General features: G+C 43.6%; 1 protein-coding gene across 3 annotated transcripts in view; it reads left to right on the top strand.

The window, feature by feature from the left end:
* The window catches only part of raph1a (Ras association (RalGDS/AF-6) and pleckstrin homology domains 1a), an 81,740-nt gene that overhangs the window by 45,692 nt on the left and 14,658 nt on the right, over positions 1-21,390 (top strand). For 2 of the 3 annotated variants that reach the window (XM_015061006.1, XM_015061007.1), the window contains exons 2-9: positions 852-902; positions 13,620-13,754; positions 13,855-13,963; positions 14,081-14,223; positions 14,319-14,549; positions 14,753-14,905; positions 15,042-15,203; positions 18,684-18,758. In XM_015061006.1, coding sequence (XP_014916492.1) covers positions 13,620-13,754; positions 13,855-13,963; positions 14,081-14,223; positions 14,319-14,549; positions 14,753-14,905; positions 15,042-15,203; positions 18,684-18,758 — 1,008 coding nt within the window. In that variant the 5' untranslated portion in view covers positions 852-902. The remainder of the gene's footprint in view (positions 1-851; positions 903-13,619; positions 13,755-13,854; positions 13,964-14,080; positions 14,224-14,318; positions 14,550-14,752; positions 14,906-15,041; positions 15,204-18,683; positions 18,759-21,390) is intronic. The other variant, XM_015061008.1, reaches the window with a different exon arrangement.

The following is a 21,390-nucleotide window of genomic DNA, read 5'->3' as shown; positions in this document are numbered from 1 at the left end:
ATTGATTGATTGATTGATTGTTGCAGTGGGAACCAGGGACTTGGGAACAAGTCAGTGTTGGAGTTATAGATTCTGTTTATCTTTGTGAGAAGTCATTAAAAATCATGCTGCACCATGATCCTCCTCCTACATGCTGTTGTCTTCTTTTTCATGGTTTGTGTCAGTGGCAACATTGGGTTGACGATCGTGTGACTCGTGTGACGTGAACCAAGTGTTTCTATTGCAGTTTTGCAAAAATAAATCAGTTTTGATACGGCCAAACCACCTCGTCCTGGCGGCAAAACAGTTGATCTAAAACTTTTTGTTTTTTTTCTTTTCAAAATTGTTGTGTTTCCATTAAGCGAAGTTCTTTTCGAAATGTTAAATTGCGCAGTGGTCAATGGAAACACTGCTGCTGGTATTTATCTTTTTTTGTGATGTAACCAAATGTAATGACTTGCTCATCTAAACCTTTGAATTCATGTGTTCTTGTCATGGCTTTTGACTGCCTCCAAAAACATTAGCAAAGCCACTTTTTCACTTTTTCCATGGAGGTGCCACGATGGGAAGAAATCTTGTTGGTAAATTTCCTCTCATTCCACAGACAGCCGATGACAGAATCGTAACAAAGAGGAAAGGAAATGGGTGGTTCTGGTTTTGGTGGTTTACAGTGATTTAAAATGTTTCAAAAATTTACAGTGAAAATAAAGTTGCACTTCTGTTCTGAGGGTATTGATCAAATAAGGGCATTAAGCATCAGAACCACATAAAAAAAAATGGCAATTGTATTTTCTACTAAAAATAAGTTCACGTTCTGTCTTAAGGAAACCTGAATGTGAAGTTGAAACCTTTTCTCTGCTCTGTGTCTGCAGGGTGACTGAACCGGCGCTCCTGAGCTGTGCTGAGCCGTTTGCAGACCAAAGGTGAGCAGCATTACGCCACACAGATCAGGGTATTTCACACTGCTGCTACTGTTGCGCGTTTTGTGCGAGCGTCAACAGACTTGGCTGAGCATTCCCTCCTGGGACCTGCACCAGTTTCCGTCCCCACCGCTCTGATCCGACTGTAGGAATTCAACAGAGAATCCAGGACAAACATTCATCAGAGTTTTACGAACACTACCTACCCGGTTTAAGTTGAGCAGGGCTGATGTATGTGTATGAGATCTAGAGAGAAGATGGTGTAGTCTGAGGAGCAGCTGATGAGGGAGCAAAACAGGAGAAGCAGAAGTGAATAAATCAGGAAGTGAGGGGAGCTGTGAGGAGGATGAAGAGCAAAAACATACCGATCAAAATGGAGGCATGGAGACTTTTAAGCTAGATTTATTTATATTTTTTTTTAAAACACAATCCTTGAGTGAGAGAAGTTCTGGTTCTGATTCTTAAGAACACGACAGACGTGAAACGGTCATGTAACTACTAGAGATGCACTGATCCACTGTTTTCACTTCCGATACCAATATTGATGTCTGAGGTTTATTGGCTGAATTTATTTATTGGCGTCCATGTTTGGCTAGGGTGATGTCATTTCCTTTTGCATAATTTGTCTTAGGGCTGGATGACATGGCTGAAAAACTTAAAATGATATAAGCATTTCATTTCAATCGATATCAATAATTATTGATTAGATTTCTGGTTTAAGTATCTAAAATACTGTGAAACCAGTGGCTTGACCTTTACTGTTTTATCCACAGTTTCCTCGTTTTCTTATTTCTGTGCAGCTATGAGACACGGTGGTGAAACCTTAAACTGCTCAACAGGTTGTTGCCAGGTAACCAAGGAGTGAGTTAGTTGATGCCACCGACCCGGCATAGCTGGTTGTGAGATTTTGAGCAGCTAAAGCAGCAGTGGTGCCCAAAGTGGGTCCTGGAGGGCCGGCTTTCTGCGTGTTTTAGTTCTCTCCCTGGTTTAACACACCTGGATCCAATGATGGCTTGTTAGAAGCCCTAAGAGGAATACTGACAAGATGAAACGGTTGTTACTACCAGCAGGGAGAGAACTAAAACATGCAGGATGCCGGGCCTTGAGGACCCACTTTGGACACCACTGAGCTAAAGCCTTTCCTCTGCCTACATCTTCCAGAATGCCGTTTGGTTCTGGATCTGAGTTCAGCGCCTCTTCTACATGTCAGATATCGAATATTCTCTTACCTACTGGTATTCATCACATGTCTATCACAATATACACTTATTGATTTATTGTCCAGCCATGATCTGACTCTGTTCAACACATTTTGGTCCATGTTTGGACGAACTGTGAACCAATCTTTGAAACCCAACATCACATCCAGATTGCTGTGGTGTTCCTGTGGATGACTGGGAACCAGTTCCTCCAGTCAGATTCTCAAGACTGGCAGGTCTCATACGTTCCACATACCGACGGCTGCTTTTCATATTAACTGCAGACATGTGGCTCAGGTCGTACGCTTCGGTTATTTTGGCTGAGGGATACCAAAAGTATAACTCTTACATTGTTGACATTGTGAATGTCACTAATTCAGCTGGAAAGCAGCTTTAAGCTGGTCGGCAGGCAGCTGCTGGCTGGTTGGTTGGAAAACTGTGAAGTGGTTTCCAGAAGGCGGATCCTAGCTGAGGTATATGGAGCCACATTCATGAGGTTTTGCAGATAATCCCTCCTCTTGTGGGGGGGGGAGTATGCTCTTTAGACTTCTACTTGAGTTCTGTGAAGAAATAAATGTTTCTGTGATTCCTGGAGCTAGCCACATAATATTGTTCCGAGTGTTGAGTGTTGTAAACCGGAGGTTTGATTCCTGCTTATTTAATCAGCAAGTCTTTTGACACACTATAGGGGTCAAGTGGAAATGGCGGAAAATGGTAACAATAGCAAATGTGTTGGATGTTCTTCACCTTACACACCTCACCGGCTGCCAGCGGAGAGTTTTATTCACCACTACAGCCACATCCACACTAAAAAGTGTTGTCACCATGGCATGGTGGTGCTTAGTTATGGTTCATTCAGTGATTGAAAAAAAGATGGATTTTAGCTACTTCAAACTACTCCAACTTAAAAAAAAAAAAAAAAAATGGGTGGATTCTGCTCACTGGCCAGTGAGTCTGTTCATTGCTAGAATGTAGAAATTGTCTGGAAACGGTTTACAGTGTGAAATGACACAAGCGTCTTACATCAGGGGTGTCCAAAGTTGGCCCAGAGGTCATTTAAAACCCTTAGATTGATTTAGCCCCCCCCCCCCAACCACAATTTAACATTCAGTTATATTAGGCATAACAACACAGGCAGTTGACACAGGTAGACATTTTTATTCCATTTAAAAAGGGTATATAAGTTTTGCTGGCAAAGTAAAATCTTAAAATGTTACATAATTCAATAATGTATGAATCTTTTAATAAGGACACTTTTTGATGTCTTTAATTTAATAGTAAATGGGTCACAAATAAGGAAAATGTCTTTCACAAAAACAAACCTGGGGACGCCTAAACCTGCATCTAATTGGCTTGTTGAACTTCACTAACTGCAGCAAACAAAGAGTGATGCAAATCCTGTCCTGACTGCTGAGACGGGCTGTGTGTGTGTGTGTCACAGTCTGTTACATGTCGAGGCGGAGAGAGGCATGTAACACCAACTACACGAAACGCACCGCGTTGGTGTGTGCGCTGGGAGCGGGTTCAAAGGTCACGAGGTTTTTTTGTTGTTGTTGTTTTCTCGTGATCATTTCAGCCAGAAATGTTTGTGTCTTTGGAATTGTTCGTCTCTGTAATGAATTCAGCCTCAAACCGAAAGAGCCGTTTATTCAAAAGCGAACACCCTGAAGGTACACACAGAGTGGAGGTGTGGGCTTTGGTGAAGGAGTGCCTCTGTTTGCTCTTTATCAGGGTTAGTTGTGTCTGGCGGTTTTCTGACCGGCCTCTCCACCTTGGTTTCACTTGACAGCAGGAGGTGAGGCTGTTCTTTCTAGTTGCTAACCTGGCTAACAAATCTGGGAAAGGTTATTGTCCAGATGTTTTTCCAACAAGCGTTGCTATTGTTTGATACTCTCAGAAAAAAATAATAATCCACTAGAGGTGCAGAAAAAAATCGATTCTATAGAGAATAACGAGGTGTAGTCCTGGGAATTCTGACGGATTTAAAATGCTCCAAAATCATTTTTAGATTTTAGTCTGCTTAACTTGTTGTAAAACTTTATTTAAGCCAACTGAATTAATGCCAAGTTTAGTTTTTTTCAAAATTGCTGCAAATCTATTTCTGAAATTTTAATTTGCGCAGTTTTATGGTTAAAGGAACCACGGCTAGAGAGCCTCCATGTCCGACCAGAATCTGCATCAGGCCAGCTAAACGTCTCTGGGTCAGCGAAGCAACGGCCACTGACTGCAAAGCAAAACCCGATTGACTGATCGAAATATCAGTCACTATAAACGCTGATGGGATTCAGGCCAGCTCCGCTGTCTGGTGATCAGACTGAAATATCTGATTGGCTCATTACAAAGTGACACAGATTTAGCACAGAAAAGTCCAAATAAAACTAATTTTAGACCAAAATATAGACCAGCTGTTTGTATTTTTTACAGTTTCCCCCTGAACAGATTGTCGTGTTTCAGTTGAATTGTACAGGATATGCAGAAAATTAATGGAGAAAAAAAAATAGAGATTAGAAATAATGTTTGACATTGTATAACCTGTCCGTTGAACAGTGTTGTGTACACATTTACTAGATGTTTTACATTTTTTATTGCTTTTACAAATCAGTCCTGATTAACATTGTTGGGCTTTTTTTTCCATGCAATTGCTTGTTCTAAGTTCTAATTAATTGTTTTTCGTATATTTTTCTTGTCAAAGAATCCCAATTTTGTTAATCATGAGTAGGAGTAAAGGGTAAAACATCCATGGGGGGGTGGTGAAAACGTTTCACAGGCACTCTATATCAAATTCCTCCATTAATCAAGGATGTTTTACTAATATGTTCATATACTAATATTACTTACATAGCCACTAGCTGCTGCCCTGGTGGGTGAGAATCTGATCCAGTAAAGACCCGAGGCAGGACCTGAGACATGCATCATCTTTCGGCATGTTGCTGGTAACCAACAACCTGCGTTACCATAGCAACAGATTCTAAGAAGCTGTCTGTCATATTTATAGAGACGGCAATAAAGGATGTGAGAGCAGCTTTAATGTGTTTCCTGCTTCCCTCCATCATGTAGCTCTGCCTGGTCACCAGCAGCACTGCTGACCTGCTGGGCCCCGATTCTGCAGCCCAACAAAACCAAGCTGTTGTCTTCTGGGGGGGAGGTGTGAGGTGTGGGGTCGAGGGAGTGGCTGAGGGGTTTGTGGGGATGTGGGGGCGCCGTCCCCACCTCTCTGTAAATCCATTCAGCTGTATCAACTTCCTGCTGCCTCCTGTTTGTTTCTGTACGAGTAAAAATAGAACTCATTTGTTCTGTCTGTAAATGTGTGTGTGTGTGTGTGTGTGTGTGTGTGTGTGTCAGTGTCGCATTACATGGCAGCAGCTGAGTACCTCAGGGATCTGCTGGGTTTTTTTGGGTTGAGGGGCAAATGCACACAAACACACAGCAGTGTGTTGTTTTTGTTAGATATTGTGTGCGTGTGTGTGTGCGTGTGTGTGCTCCGAGATCCTTCCCCTCGGTGTGTGTCAGCTGAGCTCCAGCATAGTGGAACATAAAATCATCCCAGACGGTGTGTTTTCTCTCCGGATTAATCTTCCTTCCTTGTATTGAGAGATGGAGGCAGATGTCGATACGGAGCGGGGAAACCAACAGGAAATGATGTAATCCCAGATGCAGGTCTCAGGGGAAGTGATATAATGGTTGCTGGATCAGCAGGCAGCTCCTCACTCGTCCTCAGCTTCCTGTGCCCCCCGCCCCTCTTCCTGTGTGAGAGGACCTGCACATTCTGCAGTGACATGTGAGCCTGGCCTACAGGATGAACACCACTGGGTCTGCTGCTGCAGCAGCTGCTGAACTTACTTCTGATATCACAACAGTTGAGTTATTACTCATTGCAGCACTTTAGGATTCACAGTTTGGAGTAAAACGCAAACATTTGTGTAACGCAGCTTCAGCTCGGAGGGTTTTAACATAAAATCTCCAAGTGTTTAGTTACGCATAAGACAAGAAGACATGATGTTGGGTTTACATTAGACACTTTTGTAATACCACTCGGATTATATGAATGTCGGTGACCAAAGCAACAAGACGTAGACTTACTTTATCGCCCTTGCACAAACACACATCAGTCAATTTGGCAATAAAATGTCTTTGCTTGGTTACCGACGTACACAACCAAAACAGAAATACTGTTTATGTGCCTTTGGTACATAAACACATATTCAAGTGTTACTGGTGCAGGTTAAAAAATATCTACAATAAATATACAAATAATATATTGCTAAAGATATATGACTTAGCATTTTCAGACAGAAAAATCTCCGATATGGGTTTTCTTTTATTATCCAGTTTTATTTTAGAGGAGAAGAGTAATAATATTCAGTCTGTCTGAAAGAAAGCCCCACCTTTATACTGACAGAAATGTAAAAAAAAATAAAAGCACAGCAGTCATCATTTTTCAGTTATTGAGATATATTATATTGTAATCCAAATAGTTTTTCTGTGACTTTGACAGTCTTCACTGCTGCATCGTTACAACAGTAGGGCCAGATTGAAGCTGTGTGTCAGGAAATCATCTCCGCTCTTAATTAAAGCCATGCTCTGTCATCTCCAACGTTCACATTTCTCTGCTGGGGAAAATTAACAAAGACTACAAAAGCTGCTTCCTGCAGAGCAGAGGAGAACAGTGTGCATGAAACGGTTTTTACTACGGATTCACTGTGGGACCTGGCAGGCCACAACACACACACACACACACACACACACCACAGAGCACCTAGCGTCTGGGTGTCACAGCATGAATCCTTTTGCTAATTACAAACCTGTCGCAACACCACAACACAGCACAGGCACCATGTGTGGAGCGTTTACAGAGTCTGGTTCAGCAGGGGAAATCATTGAACACCATGCAGACTGGTTACTAGACTGTTTTTGTAGTGTCAGCAGCAACATGGAGGGTCATAAAGTGTCTGCGGAACGGGCTGGGGTTCTACTAGCATGAGAAAACACTTATACCTGCCTACTTTAATTGTCCAAACACCAAATATACCTTCCTCGGCTTCAGTGCACACAGTGGAAGCCGTCTTAGCAGCACTACCGCAGAAGCCAACATCTACAGGCTGAACTGACTGCATGTCAAGTAGCATTTCTGTGGAGCAGAATTAAAACCGTACAAACGTCCAGACGCTGACCAGGTTTTATTCCCCCCCTCCCTCCCCCCTATATGTAAGGCTACATTATGGTGGGGGGATAATGATGTTTTCAGATGACGGATTGCAGATTCTGTTCAAAGCTGTGGTATAATTTTGGATCATAACTCTGCTTTAAATGTTCTCCCTGACGAGTTCGCTGCGTTCTTTGGTCTTTGTGAAGCCGTTTGTTGGTTAATGTTCCCCCAACAGACATTTAGATTTATTTAGATTTACTGGAGTAGTGGTGTCCTTAGACTGACCGTCAGGTTTAGTCTGACGTAAAATCCCAATAAACTACATTCTGGTTGTGATGTGGCACGAAGTGGGAAACGCTTCAAGTTATGAATGACTATAGAAGGCTCTGTACAAGCTGCTATAGTACATTACATTAGCCTGTGTTGCTAACAGCAGCTAGCGTGCTCACTGATCACAAGACTTTTCTGGGAACAACTGGAGCATGCACACACTGGGTATGACATCATTTCTGGCCTTTTTATACAATTATCTAACTTCCATCTTGGTCTAAAATCAGAACCAACAGGAAGTCAGACTATTCAAATCATAACGTCAATAGTTGAATCTGCGTGTCTGCAGATAAAACAGAGCAGCCGCTTCCAGCTTCAGCGTAATTGAGACAGGATTGAAAGGCACGGACTAAAAAGCCTGTCATGCTTTCAGAAAATGGCCACGATGCAGGGTGTGTGTGAGAATCAAAGGGAAGCATCTCAACTCGCAACCTAAATCACTCCACGCTCCTTTCTTCCTTGGGTTTGATTTATAGCTCTGCTTTGCAAAAAAAGCCCAACATTTGGGCTTAAAAATACTCGACCGTGGTGTGTGTGTGTGTGTGTGCGTGCGCATTTGTGTGTGTGTGTCCTGATATAGAGCCGTGGGAACGGGCCACATTCGGTGCCACTCGAGGGGACTTTAAAGCCTTCTCTGTTGTTGCTACGCTGTGGCCACAGACCAGTTGAGGCTGTGTGGGTTACTGGGAGCTGCCCAGTACTCACGAGGAAGTTGCTCAAAGGCACACGAGCAGCAGATGTTGGAGGCCAGAACGAGGTGACATGGTTCCAGCTTTCCTTTCAGAGCTGTGTGTGTGTGAACTTCTAACAGTGTGTGTGTGTTCTGTTCTTTCTCATCCACATGTCTGTTCCTCGTGTCCCCGTCTGTCCCGTCTGTGTTTTTCTCTGCACGTCTTCATTTCTCCTCCTCCGAGAGGAGCACAGACTGGAGTATGTTCCACTCTCCCTCCTCTCCTCCTCTCTTCCCTTCGCCTGCCTCTCTCTGAATGACGGCTGCACCTCACACATCATGCAGCAGCAGCAGCAGCACATTCCTCTGGAGAACTGAAGAGGAGCAAACAGATCCACAACTCAGCAGGAAATTAGAGACACTTCCACCGTGTGGATGTGAAAAAGCTGAGACAGAATAACATTCATTAGACGAGCTGGCATTAGGGACAGGATGAGCGTGTGCAGGTGGATTCCGGTCCCTCGCCTTCGTTTGTTGTGCTTTTGGACTCGGCAGAATGTGGCTTCACTACACTTCCATGTTTCTGGAAATGTGTGATTGTGGAGGACGTGTCGCGTCACGGTTTCTGCTGTCTATGCGATCAGATCTCCTGCTCATCGACTGATGCCTCGTTTCCACTGAGCGGGTCTCTGTGGGTCAGAACGCTGTTTTACGGTCTGGTGTAATCAGGAGAAGGGCTCCGTCTCCAGTTGGACTCTCACTGTGCAGACAGGGTTCAGCCAGGGGCGTCCAGAGTTGGTCCACCAGGGTCGGCATCCTGCATGTTTCAGTTCTTTTCATCTGCAGAGGCCTTCTCTAACCTTCATCATTTGATTCAGGTGTGTTGAACCAGGAGCAGAACCAAAACATGCAGGGCACTGGGCCTCTAGGACTGATTTGAGACACACCTGGGTTTTAATTCCACTTCACAATTAAGCTCTACTTAGTTTTGGTCTATTAAAAAAACAAGTAAAATCTACAGAAGGCTGTGTTTATAATATGGTATAATGCTGAAATGGGTATGCATGAACACAGTCAGTCGATGAGGGGTGCTAATAATCAGCCACTGTCCTCCTGCTGGGGAGAGGTTCTACTGACCGACCCCACCAGGTCATGTCTACATGTCTGCACCTCGCTGTTGCCAACTCAGCTATATTTTGCAACATTTAATAAAAAAAAATAATCAGTGCTGGCCTAAATCGGAGTCGGCAGGTCAGCCTTTCTAAAGATCAATTGTCGGCCAGAAAACTGCAGTCGGTGCAGCCCTAGTGACTCTGAAGGTGTTTGTGTTACGGCTGCAGGAAATCAAACTTCTGCTGTGACGAAACTGTGATTCATCGTCGCTCCCATGGATTAAAATGCTGGAGAGACGAAGGAACTGATGAGGGGCGGGAAATACGGAAAGGAGGAAGAGAAAACAGTGAAGAAGGGTAATTATGTTAGAGAAACGATGCAGAGGTGGGAGGAGGAATGCAGGAGAGGAGGATGATTGCACGGTTTCAGTCTGACAGACACAAGGAGTGTGGCTGCAGGAGCAAAGTAATTACTGTTTACTTTGGACACACACACACACACACACACACACAGCACTTAGAGTCCATCACTCTGACCTGCTGTCTCAGCTCTGCTGCGTTGAGAGCAGCGTCTGACAGGCTGATGCTGGGGAGAAGCTGCAGACGGGGGAGCTGCTCTGTTTCCATCACGTTGAAAAGAGATCACGGATCCACCGACATCGGGCCGAACAATCGCTGGATGAAAAGTTCTGAAGCAGGGAAACGGACTCAACATTTAGAAACCAGACTTCAGAAGATGACTTGTTCTGTCTTCTGAAAACATTGTTTCCAAAAGTTACCAAATCTTCAAAGAATCTTCATGTTGTTGTTGAGTCCCGACTTAATGCGAGGGACATTTTCAAAGTGTTGCACAAGAAATGGCTTCCGAGGTTGACGTTTGGAACGCTGGAACGCTCTGCCGTGCTGGGCTTGGAAAGAAAAACTTCATTAGTTGGTCTGCGTCCAAACTGCAGCAGCTGGAAGCTGCCGAATGTTGCAAAGCTCCTGCACTCTCTCTCAGCCATCCCCAAACCACTCGCACATGCACACACACACACACAGTGAGCCTGTCCTCCAGCATAAAAACAGACCTCGCGAACCACAGGGATCTAATTCTAGCGCTGCTCCTAACCGTTTGTGTGTATGTTGTGTTTTTCCCGTATGTTTGCATAAGGGTGTGTTCCATTCTGCTCTCTAATCTTGTTTGTGTGTGTGTGTGTGTATGCTGGCTGTAAATCCTCAGGGGGGCTACAGGTGGGTACGGCTGAGCAGCTACCCAGGAACAGCACACTTTGTCATCAGGGGTCGCCTGCAGGAAGGAGGCAGAAAAGGCCAATAGAGCTGATGAGCTATGTTAGCTTATCAGTGAAGATTTTTTTCACACCCCAAAAAAAAAAAAGTGATTTGTGCCACTTTCGTATATTTCACTGAATCGGATACCTATCCGATTGTTTTCAAAGTGTCTGCGGTCTGAACCGTCATGTTGAATTTCGTCTGACTTTTACATCATTGATGTGGGACTTGCATCATTACTGCACCGGAGGAAGCCAGACGCAGTAAATCAGGACGTAAACAATGGCTGAAAATCCCAATTATAAATGTAGGAAAGAGGTCTGTGTCAGTGAAGCGCCCCACATCCCGATCCCACCACTCTTAGCTCCGACTCCATCCAAACGCTCTTCTCTACAGAAGAGCAGAGGTGATGGTGGAGACGGCGGTCGGAGTTCGGCAGTTCGCTGGTTCGATCCCCGCTCAACCCGCCTCATTGTGTACATGCGCTTTTACCTTCTTTCATATTGTTATGATCTTGTGACAACTCTGTCAGAGTCCTGCTGGCTAGTAATGGACAGCTGACCCAGTTAACTAATCTAACATTGAGCAGGCTCAAATATATATTTTTTTTATTCATATTTATCTGCTGGTTAATATAATTTGTCACTCTTTTATTCTTTTGTGCATCAAAAAAAACTTTTTTTTTTTAGAATACATTGTCTCTAACAGAAACCAGCTTAAAGTTAACAATGTCTGGAGTCCAGGAAGTACCTGAATCAGCTTCTAAACTGTGGCAACAATGTTTAGCTGTATCAATTAGTGTTTTTTTTTATTTTTATTTTTTCAAATTTTCTTTAATTCTAGGTAATGCATCAATATGAGATGTTTTGGGCAGCACTTGTTTTTCTGCTTAAATAAAAGCAGTTAGATTGTTGTACATTAGTTTGTTCTGTTTTAATACAGTAACACTGTGGATTTGTCTCCTCTGGATGTTCATAATCATGGTTTTCCATGCTTGTAACCAGCATAGCACAAATAGCTTTTTATGCTAGCAAAAGACACACTAGTTTCTATTCAATGTCAAATTAGAGTGCCCTCTGCTGGAACCAATGGGAACTGTTTTCAACAGTAACGTGGGCCTTTCCTTACAGCCTGGTTTAAATTGTTTTGTAGTTGAGGGTATGACTCAAAAACGCTTTTCATTTTTCCCAAGGAAGTCTTTTATCTCTTTTACAAGATAAAATCTTTTTAACACTGACGCATGTCGAGGCAGCTTTTTGTCTCGTTACATTACTTTACAGCTTTTATTTTTTATAGATTGAACTGATCTGCTGTGAGTTGTGAAGAATTTAACATGTGCCATGTGTCTTTGCCTCTGATCTGAAGAGGCTTCTTATTCAGTCTGGGATGTGATTTCAGTTTTTCCAGCTCTGGATAAGCTTGGGGAAAATAGGAAAAATGGGCATCAACTAAAAGTTATCCTTTATTCCTTCCTTCTTTCTTTGCTTTCTTATTTCTGTCTTTAGTTGCTTGTGTCCCTTGTTTCTTTCCGTACATTTTTACATGCATCCTTCCTTCATTTTGTTTCCTTCCTTCTCTCCTTTATTCCCTCCTTCTTCATTCATAGGATATGTTAGTATATTTTCAAATTAAGCTAGAGGATTAAGAAATTTGGAAAGTTGAGTTTAGAGAAGTATGAAATTTTTACATGAAAATTGAAGTGGGACTCTGTTTATATTTGTGTGTGTGTGTGTCTGTGTGTGTGTGTGTGTGTGTTGAAGGAAGGAAGGAAGAAGATGGTTATTGCTATCATCAGTCAAAGGAACAGTGTCTCTCCCCCCTGGGTGTGTGTTGAGTTTTTCACAGGGTGGATACATAAACGCATTAATCTGAACTGTTCCTTTAAATCTGTTCTGGCTTTTATGACTCTTTGTTATGAATCATGTTTTGAAGACTATTTTTAGACTCAGGAACTCCGCCTGGTCCAAGTGGTTGAGAAGTTTCAAAGATCTGACTCCTGTTCACATTGTGAGATAAAGTCGGGGAGTCGACAAAATAAAGAACTATGGCAGCAGTTTAACTTCAGTCCGAAGTCTTCACAGCTCACCACCTATACAGAACCGGTACTGATGATGTAGTTTCACTGATCAACTTTGTTATGCTTTAGTGGGATAAAACTGGACTGATTTCAACTTCCTTCAACACCAGATGAAGAAACTGCAGATGTACAGTGACTCTGTCGACTCACACCAAGGACTGAAGCAGCCACCTGTAACAGGTTGTGTTTTCAGTTGATGGGACAACAGATGGCCTGCTGGTTATTCATTCCTGATCGGCGACCTTGTAAATTGCGTCTGTAATCAAGAAGAGTAGGCTTCCATCGCATGAGATTATAGTTTTACAATAACCTTCAAACCATTTCACATTGTTTCACTCACCCAAATCCTAATCATTCGTATGAAGCCGTGGTATTGCATTTAAAGTTGAGTTGGAATTAGAGAGGCAGATTTTTTTTGTCTTTTCAAAGTCCAAATCAAAGGAATTTAATGATTCAAAACTTTAGCAGTTATTACATTTTTGATTGTCTTTTTATAATGCATTTCTGATGACAGTGTTCCTTGTCATCAGAAATGTCTTCTTGCCTGTAACATAACATTGGTGGTTAAATTTTGGTTGATATTGCCAGCCTCAGAGACGGATATTTCTCAGAATAGTGTTTTGCCACCAGTTTGATCAGCGCTTTCTGATTTTGTCAAGAGTTTACTGCATGTAAAGTTACCTGCTGTGCCCAACTGGAAGTTTCTCCAAAGGAAAAATGAAACATTGGATCCAGCTGGGATTTCTAAGTCAAATATAAACGCTGCTTCAGTTACGCCTCAGTAACAAAACCTCTTCTTCCCCAAAGTTCAAAGTCCCCGTTTAACTTATTTGCAGTACCTGTTACTGACCACTAGATGGAGATGAAACATGGTCTCTAATATAGCCTTCGTTTACTCTTCTCCTCTTCCTCAGATGGATCAGCTATCAGACGAGGAGGTGGAGGTGAGGGGGGAGGAGGATGAGGAAGAGGAGGACAGCGATAAGGAGGACCAGGACCTGGATAAAATGTTTGGAGCCTGGCTGGGAGAGCTGGACAAGCTCACACAAGTACGGAGCTGGATCGCTACGGTGATGGTGTATGTCTACATGTATATGGCATGTAGACATACACTCCTCTGTGCGTGTGTGTGTGTGTGTGTGTGTTCAGAGCTTGGATGATGGCCGTCCAGAATGCCCCCCCCAGCAGAAAGCCCCCCTCAGGCAGGAGACCAACATGGCAAACTTCTCCTACAGATTCTCCATCTACAACATCAACGGTGAGTTGGTGCTCCATTCCTCCCTAGTTCCCCCTGACCTCTGCAATCTACGCCCTTGACCAATGCTGCCTCACTCCCCCTGCAACCTCCCGTCCACATCATGGTGTTTGTGTGCAGAGGCCCTGAATCAGGGGGAGAACGTTGACCTGAATGCCCTCATGGCCGACCTGTCCTCCATTGAGCAAGAGCTCAGCACCATCAACACCAAGTCCAGCAGCAGCAGCAGCAGCATGGCCCGGCTGGGACTCACAGACACCAAGGTGGCCATCGCATTGATTTATAGATTTATAGACTCATTGATCCATCGAGCATTCCGCTAGCTTGCGTCTACTGTGTGCTCTGGTGTTGCGTGCAGGTGCGGCAGAAGCCTCCTGCTGGGCGCAGCAGCAGACAGCAGTCAGCAGGGGGCAGCGGCGGCGTTGGGAACAGCGTGTCGGGTGGGGGCGGCAGCAGCGGGGCGAGCAGCAGCAGCAGCAGCACCAGGGCGTCTCCAGCCGGCACCATCAGATCACCGAGCGGGCAGCAGGGCCGGCCGCCGCTGGCCTCCAACTTCAGTCTGGACGACATCACGGCTCAGCTAGAGAAGGTTCGGACCCGTCGCCATAGTAACTCTGACCTGACAGCGTTTCTGTTCCACACTGAAGCACGTTTGTTATGAATGATCCCCAAAAGCTGCCAGCTGTCACTCACGATGTCCATAAAACATAAATCTGTTTTATATTTATTATAAACTGAATCTTGTTTCATGTTTGTCCAGACATCGTATTTTCCTCTCTGTCTCTCCGTCAGGCGTCTCTCAGCATGGATGAAGCTGCACGGCAGACCTCCTCCCACTCTCTTAGCTCCGCCTCCTCCTACACGTCAGCCTCGGTGCGACGGCCAGGGTCTTCTCAGCGCCAGCACCGACGCACCGGGTCAGTGGGAACGGTCAGCGAGCACGAGGTACGTAACCCCTCCGGCCGGCTCAGCTGTGGGTCAATCAGCTGATCAATAGCAGGAAGTCAGTCTCATGGAAAACCAGCAGCAGATCTAACAGCAATGCTGCTCCTCCTCCCCTCCCTGGTTTCGTCCTCCTCAGGTGCGGTCGTTCGTCCACTCCTCCCGCTCCTCCGTCACCTCGGCGTCCGGCATCTCTGTCAACTCTGCGTCCTCCATGGATTCGCTGGACAGCGTCCTCCGCTCCGAGTCCGACGGCCCGCAGCCCTCAGAGGGATCGGGTCAGGCGCATCCCAACACAGAGGTACGGACCGACACAAACTGCAGGAGCTCCTGCTGTTTGGTCCAAATCTGGGCCTGAGATCTCCTGGTCCCGATGTAGCTGCAGCCGACCAGAGGCAGTGACAGCTCCGTTTCAGTCCGGATTCCTACCACACATCGTCACTCGCTTTACCTAGCTGGACTCGCTGTGACACCTGTCTGCAAACTGGGATTACTTCAAGCTGATTAGGAGCAGATTAGGTTCAATAATAGCGTTCATAAAAATGATTGGCTCGCCACATTAGCCTGGATGACTCACAGGATGGAGGCACGGACACCTGCTGCCCAAACAATGACGGCATCGCTGTCACATTCACTAAACCTGGTCTCTGATGATAAGTCGAGCTCATCGAGGCGGGTGGGAGGGGCGTTATGAACAAAAATCAATATGAAAATGAAAATATTTATTGTTTCATAAATGGCAAAAAAAAAAAAAAAGCTTTACATTTCTGATTCTGGGTCATACTGATTAAAAGATTAAAACGTCGAATGCGAAAATAAAAATAAAAGATGAAGGATGCATTTGGTCCTAAAGGTCTGAGTTCATTTTCCTGATTCCCATGAGGAGCTGGCAGCGCCACAGTGGAAGGATTACACAGCTGTGAACAGCTGGAGCGCTCTGCCACACACACACACACACACACACACACAGACACACACACACACCTGAAGGACGACACTTTATGCTAGATTTATCTAGTTGGTAACACTTTATTTGAAGTGACACTATTGATTGACTTTTAATGCAACTTTGTATTAAAAGTGTCATTATTTACCAAATGACACTTCATGACATCAGTCATAAACATTCATGAAATCTCCTTCATGTTCATAACAATTGTTATGTCATGTTTATGACAGTGTCAGCTCAGTCTTATGTGCACCCATTCAAATGCAGTGTTACTGTTTAGTTTAATATTTGCTCTTAATTTTCTCTCAGCTCTGTGCTGTTGGGAATCCACTCAGTCATCAGAGCTTTAGTAGAAGAAGAGCTGCAAAAGTGAAACTAGATTAAAAGCAAACAGCAGCAGCAGGTAAACCGGTAACATAGTTCAACATAAAAGGCCAGAGGTGTGAGATCATAATCTGCTTCTAATCCAACCATGTACATGTGCTACAATGGCCTAGTCAAAGTCACAGCCTAAATTTAATGAAGATTCAGTGTCAAGACTTGATAATTGACATTCAGTTTTTCTTCTTTCAGTCAAATCTGCACCTTTCAGGTTTTTTTGTTTGTGGAAAAATGTTGGAATTGTGACAAATTCTCACTAGCAGCAAATCTAAGTAAAACGTTCTGAACTGAAGTGATCCAGTCAGCTGGAAGGAGGAAATGGTTGACTAGTCCGCTGGAATAACTGGAACAAAATAAAGTTTTTTTTCTTTATCTTCTTAGCTTTTGGTTTCCCTGTTGCATGTGAGGCTGGAAAACGTCTTTACATTCAACAGAAAATGAAACATTTCCTTACATGAAAAAGAAAGTCGGTCTAATTCTAACCAGCTTAAAAGGAGATATTTAGTCAACACAAAGCTAAAACCAGCTTAGATGAGCAGTTTTTTTTCTAAATTCACTAAGCAGTCTTCATTAATTCAAAGGGAAACATTCAGTTGCTGTTTGGTTGAGGAGGCTGTCTGCTGCTGAGCATCATCTGGGTTCAGTGAGACGGAAAGCAGCTTAGAGCCTCCGGTCATGGAGTTCAGCCGGACCGCGGCTTCAGCTGCACAACCGGAGCGGGAGAACATGGTGGGCGGGGCAGACGACTCAGCTGGGACAGTGAGTCCAAGAGATGGGGAAAATGAACACAGGAAGGAAACACGGGAAAAAATAGAGGGAGAGAAGGGGATGTGGACGAAGCAAAGAAAGAGGATCATGAACAGGAATGTTGTCCTGCCGGAGCGACGTTCCCATCTCATTAGGAACTGCTCCGTCCTCGGCGCTCTCGCTCTGATTTCCTATTAAGGCCAGCAGAAAATAACCGGAGTTTGGGACGCGCTGGATCCCAGAGAGGCTTCTGGGAATATCCCCGGAGAAATCCGTCTCCAGTCAGGAGATGAGGCCTCTAATCAGGGCGATGCTCCCTGCCGTCACTTCCTGCTTCTCAGCGACAAATAAAGCGAAAAGCTTTCACTATTTTATTGGGATTCTATATGATACACCAGACAAAACATTGCACAAGTCCAGAGTGAAAGATTCAATTTTATTTATTTATTTTTTTTGCAAGGAATATCTGAGAACTGTAGTATATGTTTGCATTCAGGCCCCTTTCCTCTGATAGGACATAGAACAAGCATGAACATCCCATTTTATAAATTTTTAGAAAAAAATTATGTAATACTTAATAAAAGGGTGTTTTGTTTTGTTTTTTTCCTAAAAAAATAGCTTACAGTTTAGAGTTCAGTAAATTGGGGCAGTCACATTTTTCCTGGAGGGAAAATCTGACTGTGACATCAGTGTGAGGATCTGTGTTTGACCTGAATATGATTTTTAATCTGTGTGCATCAAAAGAAATCTCATGCCTTCTGTTAAATGGTTTCTAGTGATTTAAGCCAAAGCAGAAGCTTAAAAAAAAAAAGATAAGAGCGAGTGTCTGAAAACTAAACATAAATCTCAGATGGTTAAAAGACAAATGTAGTCAGCTTATATAAGTGGACATTAACTTAACCAGCTGTTTCACCTCATGTACGCTGCTTGATGTGTTAGTGGCAGAGAACAACTTACTGTTACAAGAAAACTGTTTATCCTCCATCACCATTGGCCAACTGGCTGTGTAGCAGAGGGCAAAGGGGAGAAGGTGAGACTGATTGTCAGCGCTAAGCCCCTCCTCCTGGCTCTGATTGGCTGTTTCTGGCTGAATGGTGTATTTCTGCGGGTGTTACTGGGAGAAGGCAGAAGAGCTCAATTTTTTCATAGATTACCTGTCTTGTATTATTGCATAATAATTTTAAAAATATGCTAAAAAATATTTAATACAGTTGCATACTGCAGCTTTAAATCAATGTGAAACTAATTTAAGATCCAACTGACAGATAAGTTGCATGTTGATCTGCGTTTTTTTTTGTTTTGTTTTTTTTGCGCCCTCCCTTACTAATGCCGCCCTGGGTAACTGCCTCCACAGCCTCAGGCTCACCGATGAGGGTTGTCAGATGGTTGGTGTCCCATTAGCTCGTGATTTTCCTGACTAATAAATGGGGCGTGTTCCACAGGAGGGTCCCTCAGAGACAGGAAGTGTGAAACGCCGACCGGGTTCTGCCCGTGGGTTCTCTGATTCTGTCCGACCTAACGTTTCTGTTCCATCCTGCAGGCGAACCAGCCCTGTATTCTCTTCCTCACTGGTTTCAGTTCTCTGAGCACTCCATCGGTGCCGCTGACCTCTGCTTCACCACACAGCTTTCTGCTCCAAAGCGCCTCACCCAGCCAATCAGGTGGCCCCGTTCATTCACAGGAACTCTCTGTGTCTCTTTAAAGCACTCCTATCTGGACAGGGAAACCTCTCTGATTCTGAGAAACATTGCTGGAAAGCCCCCCCACCTGCTGACCAAGGTGACTCCCTTCATTCACTTCTGAACCACGCTCCTCTCCTCTCGCATGCCAGCCTCCCAACTTTTCCTCCTATTTGATTCCTGCATGATGCGTGAAGAGCATGTCAACACCCCTCTTGCCCCCCAGCCTGGTCCAGTGTGCTGTGTGTCTGTGCTCGGACCTGTCCGTCTGTCATAGACGTCCACATTATGTGTGTCTGTGTGATACTTTGGTTAAACCCACATAATGCAAATGTGTGTAGGTCTCCTTTAAGCACAGGGTGTGTGTGTGTGTGCTGTGCTGATGGATTGCTTCGATTGAAATAGGCCGTTTAGCTCGTCTCCATGAAGCATGAGGGTTTGATGGGAGCGGGTCGGCCCGAGTTAAAAAGGGACGTGCATGTTCAGAGTGTTTTAATGCTCCGACGGCTCACAGAGCTGCAGAGTGTGTGAGAGGTGTGATCACGCAGGAGTTGTACAGATTAATCGACGGCTAGCTAGCAATCATAATCAGCGTGTTGGTTTTATCCACAGTTAGCAGCAGATGCCTGCTGTGCAGCAAACGTTTTGTTGTCATTGTGTGACATTAAGTTTGACCAAACTTCTCCAGTTTGAGGTCTGTAACGATTAAAGCTGAGCATTTATCATAATACGTTTCTCATTATGATAAGAATTCGAATTTATGTGTTACAATAAATTCAAATTAATGATATTTAAAAAAAAAACTATTGTGGGGATTGTTAGTTTTTACTATTTTCTCCATTATTTGTTTAATGACAAAATCTGATTAAATGCAGTTATTGTCTGCAGTTTAATCATAGAAATCAATCATATTTAACATGGGACTGTTTGGTGTGTCAGCCAAGTTTTGTGTTATCACTTGTCTAAAGTATAATAAGTAGTTCTACATCAAAGATAAAAATGAATTTTCTTGTGACTTTTTTTTCCCCCCATTCTATAATTGAACTGCATGACTTAGGTGGGCCATTCTGGGTTTTCTTCCATGAGGATCTCATAACAGTTTTCCGAGTCGTGGCCCGCTTCTCCTGACAAACCGGGTGGCACCGGGTCCGACTGGTCCAACTCGGCCCTCTTCACCTCTGACCACACCTTTTCTGTGGGACTCGGATCAGGACTTTGTGATGGCCACTCCAGAACGTTCATTTTGAAGTTGGTGGGCCAAACTTCAACCACCTGTTTAACGGCTTCAGATGTATTTAAACCTGATGCCTTTTCCTGCTGCTTTGTGAAGACCACCAGTGTCTCCCACAACATGATGCTGCCACTCTCGTGCTTCACAGTTGAGACGGCGTTTTCAGGCTTTTTCGTCCTAAAGTAACTATGGCTATTATGTCATTGGATCACATGACATGTCTCCCTGTGTGCATTCCTAAATTATCTCTTTTTTGTGGCATTTTAAATGATGCCTTCTTCCTCTCTGAGTGGCCTTTCAGCCCATGTCAGTACAGGACTTTTAGGTTTTTTTTTTTTTTTTGCTTTTGATTAGGGTTGACTTGAGGGAAACACATTCATCTCAGGGACACATAACTCACTTTTGTCTTGAACTCTGACAGCAATTCAGTCACAGTCACATTGACTGAATGTGACAATTAACCTATCAGAAGATCACAAAGCCGTGACATCATCAGCCGGCCTTTAAAATAGTAGAGAGGCGAACTGATGATCCTCACGTTTGTAAAGTTTAGACTTTGAAGAAAGTGGTAAAAACATTCTCTGAAATGTTCCATAGTGATTCTGGTATTTAGATGATATAAATCATTTTAATAATCCTACCTGGCCGAAAACAGGAGAAGTTTTGTGTTATTGATATTGGACATTGAAAATAAACTGTCTTTTTTTTTTTAGTGTATTCAAAATTTAAAAAACTATGAAGCTCAATAGAGGCAGACAGAAGGGTTCAGTGATGGACACTCCCTTTGTGATCACACTTCTTATGGTTTGTCATTAATTTGTATCAATGATTGTTGGAAACTGAAACATGAACCAACAGCAGGTAAGTTTAAACACTGAAAGCCCTTAAAGTCTGTGTGTGTGGCCCTGTATTTGATTTTCCTAACACAAACTATATGTTGCGGAGATCCACTGCTCCTCAAGTAGAAGTGTTGTTTTTGGCTTGGGGGTCAAGAGTTAGGGATTAGGGGTCAAGGGTTAGTGGTTAAGGGTCAGGTTCAGGGTTAAGCTGTGAATTAAGTTCAGGTGTGTAGAGTCTGAGCAAGGCTGCAGAAATGAATGGAAGTTAGGATTGTGCATTTATCATTTATCATAAAAATTTCTCATCGTGATAAGAGTTTTTAGTCATCATTGTTATGAGTTTCAGTTATATTGATGGTAAATAAAACCGAAAACTGATAGTATGACCAGAAATGTTGGTGTTGCCATTTTTTTTCCTCCATGGTTCCACAAGAACATCGATAAATATCAGTACATTTGAAAGTCTGATAAAATGCGGTTACTGTTTGCAGTTTAGTGGTGTGTGTGTGTGTATATATATATATATATATATATATCACTTTTTAAGGTAAACAGCGTTATGACGATGCCCATTTAAAAAAACTATATTTATGTTTGGTGATATTACTGCTGTGCTATGCAGGCAATGCCATACATACATACACCTAAAAATGAAGTAATAG

Source organism: Poecilia latipinna, unplaced genomic scaffold, assembly GCF_001443285.1.
Source record: "Poecilia latipinna isolate Pla-1442-1.1 unplaced genomic scaffold, P_latipinna-1.0 Scaffold1766, whole genome shotgun sequence".
Taxonomy (NCBI): domain Eukaryota; kingdom Metazoa; phylum Chordata; class Actinopteri; order Cyprinodontiformes; family Poeciliidae; genus Poecilia; species Poecilia latipinna.
The sequence above is the reverse complement of the archived record's forward strand: the minus strand, read 5'-3'. Positions and strand labels throughout refer to the sequence as shown.